The sequence below is a fragment of the Eriocheir sinensis genome, chromosome 47, assembly GCF_024679095.1.
Source record: "Eriocheir sinensis breed Jianghai 21 chromosome 47, ASM2467909v1, whole genome shotgun sequence".
Classification (NCBI taxonomy): Eukaryota; Metazoa; Arthropoda; class Malacostraca; order Decapoda; family Varunidae; genus Eriocheir; species Eriocheir sinensis.
The window spans coordinates 12506344-12508829 of record NC_066555.1 but is presented as its reverse complement, the minus strand read 5'-3'; the positions used below and the strand labels follow the sequence as shown (position 1 = coordinate 12508829).

The following is a 2486-nucleotide window of genomic DNA, read 5'->3' as shown; positions in this document are numbered from 1 at the left end:
GAATGAAAACTGAGCGTAGCACTAATGTACATATTAGTGTAGCTATATATAGTGAGGGAAGGTATGGTTTGTCAGAGGAGTAAGAATGTAAGTGAGCGCGAAAGTGAATGTGTGAGTGAGAGTAGCAGTTAAAATATTGTCTCCAACCTAAGGGATAATATGATATATTAGTGGTAGGACTTCAGAGAGGAGATCGGGCATTTTACACCTTACATAAGTACAAAAGTGAGAATAATAGAGTGGATGTGAGGTAGCGAGTAGTAATAATAACAGTATTATTGACTGACCTAAAGGAGAGTATGGTGAGGGGGCGGTAGGACTTGTGGGAAAGGGGATCGGACATGGCCTTGCCCCAGTAATCGTTGAAGAACACGTGGCTCACAGGATTGGTGCCCAGCACGTCGGGGTTTGTCTTGATGGCACTCACGTCGTCATGCACAAAGTCACCCGTCAGACCATTCACGTACACCAGCACCCCCGCCAGCCACACCGTCAGGTACACCCACGTAGGGGGTAGGTCCTTCCCCTTCCCGCCGCCCTCCTCCCGGTAACACGAGGATGACGAGGATAAGGGCACAGGCTTACTCCTCCGTCTTGGCGAGCAGTGACACGAGGTCAGACACCCCGAAACGCCTTCAACATGGCTCCTGGCGACCCTCGGAAGTAGCCACAACGCCGTTCCTGAACCACAACTCTTGGAGGGCAGCATGTCAGCGCGCCTCACCTTCACCTACACGGGTACATATGTGGAACACGTACACGCACGCACACACTGGAACCACTTGACTTATTGCACCTTCGCCGCCTTCCCCTCCACGGCGTGCGCGGCTCCCTGCATCACTTCAGCGGCGTCGTGGCTATTGCTCCTGCTGCTGTCGTTTTTGCCAACGCCTGGGAAAGAGGAGAAAGGGAGAATAATTGTAAAATAATAATAATAATAATGAGAAAAAAGCCCACTAACCACTGCCCCTTTAAAAAAAAAAGGTTAGAAATGTGGCCAAAAGAAAGGTCAATTTCGGGATGAGAGGTTTATTGACGCTCTCGTCTTGAAAGCGTTTAAGCCGTAAGGAGGATTAAATACATGTGCTGCAACTACAACTATAATTACAACACCCTCCGTTTACCACACCGACTGAGGCAAGTGGTCATTACACATACCCACACATTGGAATACCCTCAAGACACAATCATAACCACAATCAGCACCTCCTTAGTGCCCTTCACACCAGAGATGTAACTATGGTACACACACACACACACACACACACACACACACACACACACGTACACACACACACACACACACACACACACACACACACACACACACACACACACACAAATCAGCAGGACTCGAGACACGCAACACCAGATCAATAATCCAATACCTGACAATAACTGTTTATAAATCAGAAGAAAGTCAATGTGTAATAAGGTTCTCGTAAGATGGCGGGGGGACCTTATAGTCTCCACCGTTTTACCCACCCATTAATCCGGTCAACCACCCGATAAGACGGCGAGGAGCACTATAGTCTTTTTTTTTATCACTTTAATTACTTTAGGGGTGGCTGGCGAGATTAGCAGATATGCCACATTATCACCGTCTCTCTCTCTCTCTCTCTCTCTCTCTCTCTCTCTCTCTCTCTGTCATGTTGTTATAAGTTAGCTACCTCTAAGTTTAAAATACTCAGTACATTTAATTATATGATAGGACCATATAATTCTACGAAAAAAATCGTTTTCTGTGGACTAAACGAATTTGTATACATTCCTTTACACTGTGGCAGAATGGCTTGTGCGACGTTGTCAAGTAAGGTGCGCGATGGTCAACCAAGCCAAGTCACCTGGACTTATGTACCTCATGGGTGGAGTGTAAAAAGATAAAAACAAGAGAGAATGCACGAGGGAAAAAATGGAGAGAGAGAGAGAGAGAGAGAGAGAGAGAGAGAGAGAGAGAGAGAGAGAGAGAGAGAGAGAGAGAGAGAGAGAGAGAGAGAGAGAGAGAGAGAGAGAGAGAGATGTGAAAGCTTAGAGAAGGTGGTAGCACAGCTGCTAGAAGCAGCCACACCCAAGATGACTTGATAAAAAGGAAAGACTATAGCTCAACTTATGCAATAAGAGGATGGCGAGAGAACATGTGCTACCGTCTATGAGAGGTGGGTAGAACTATATTGTAATACTATATTCAATGTAGAGCTATATTCAATGTAGGGAATAGCAGTATTCTGAGTGCAGGCATGAACAACCCCTCACATAACTATTGCTTAAATGACACTCCCATAAGCAGGTCTGGGTGCGAGAGGGATTTAGGGGTCGTAGTGAGCTCTGATCTCCGTCGAAGGGCACAATGCATTCAAGCAAGAAATCGAGCAAACTGGGTACTGGGATCTATTTCAAGGTGTGTAAGTAATAGAAGCGCCGAAGTCTTCTTCAAACTATATTTAGCAATAGTTAGACCTCATCTTCTATTCCACTCTGCATTATTC

At 45.9% G+C, this 2486-nt stretch overlaps 1 protein-coding gene across 1 annotated transcript; it reads right to left on the bottom strand.

The window, feature by feature from the left end:
• Positions 1-202: 202 nt before the first annotated feature.
• Positions 203-894, bottom strand: LOC126981176 (protein O-mannosyl-transferase Tmtc3-like). The gene has a single exon (XM_050831892.1). The coding sequence runs from the start codon at positions 707-709 to the stop codon at positions 203-205; it is 507 nt and encodes a 168-aa protein (XP_050687849.1). The 5' UTR covers positions 710-894.
• Positions 895-2486: the final 1592 nt, after the last annotated feature.

Coding starts and splice junctions, on each gene's coding strand:
- LOC126981176 (XM_050831892.1), bottom strand. CDS start 709: ATGCTGCCCTCCAAGAGTTGTGGTTCAGGAACGGCGTTGTGGCTACTT.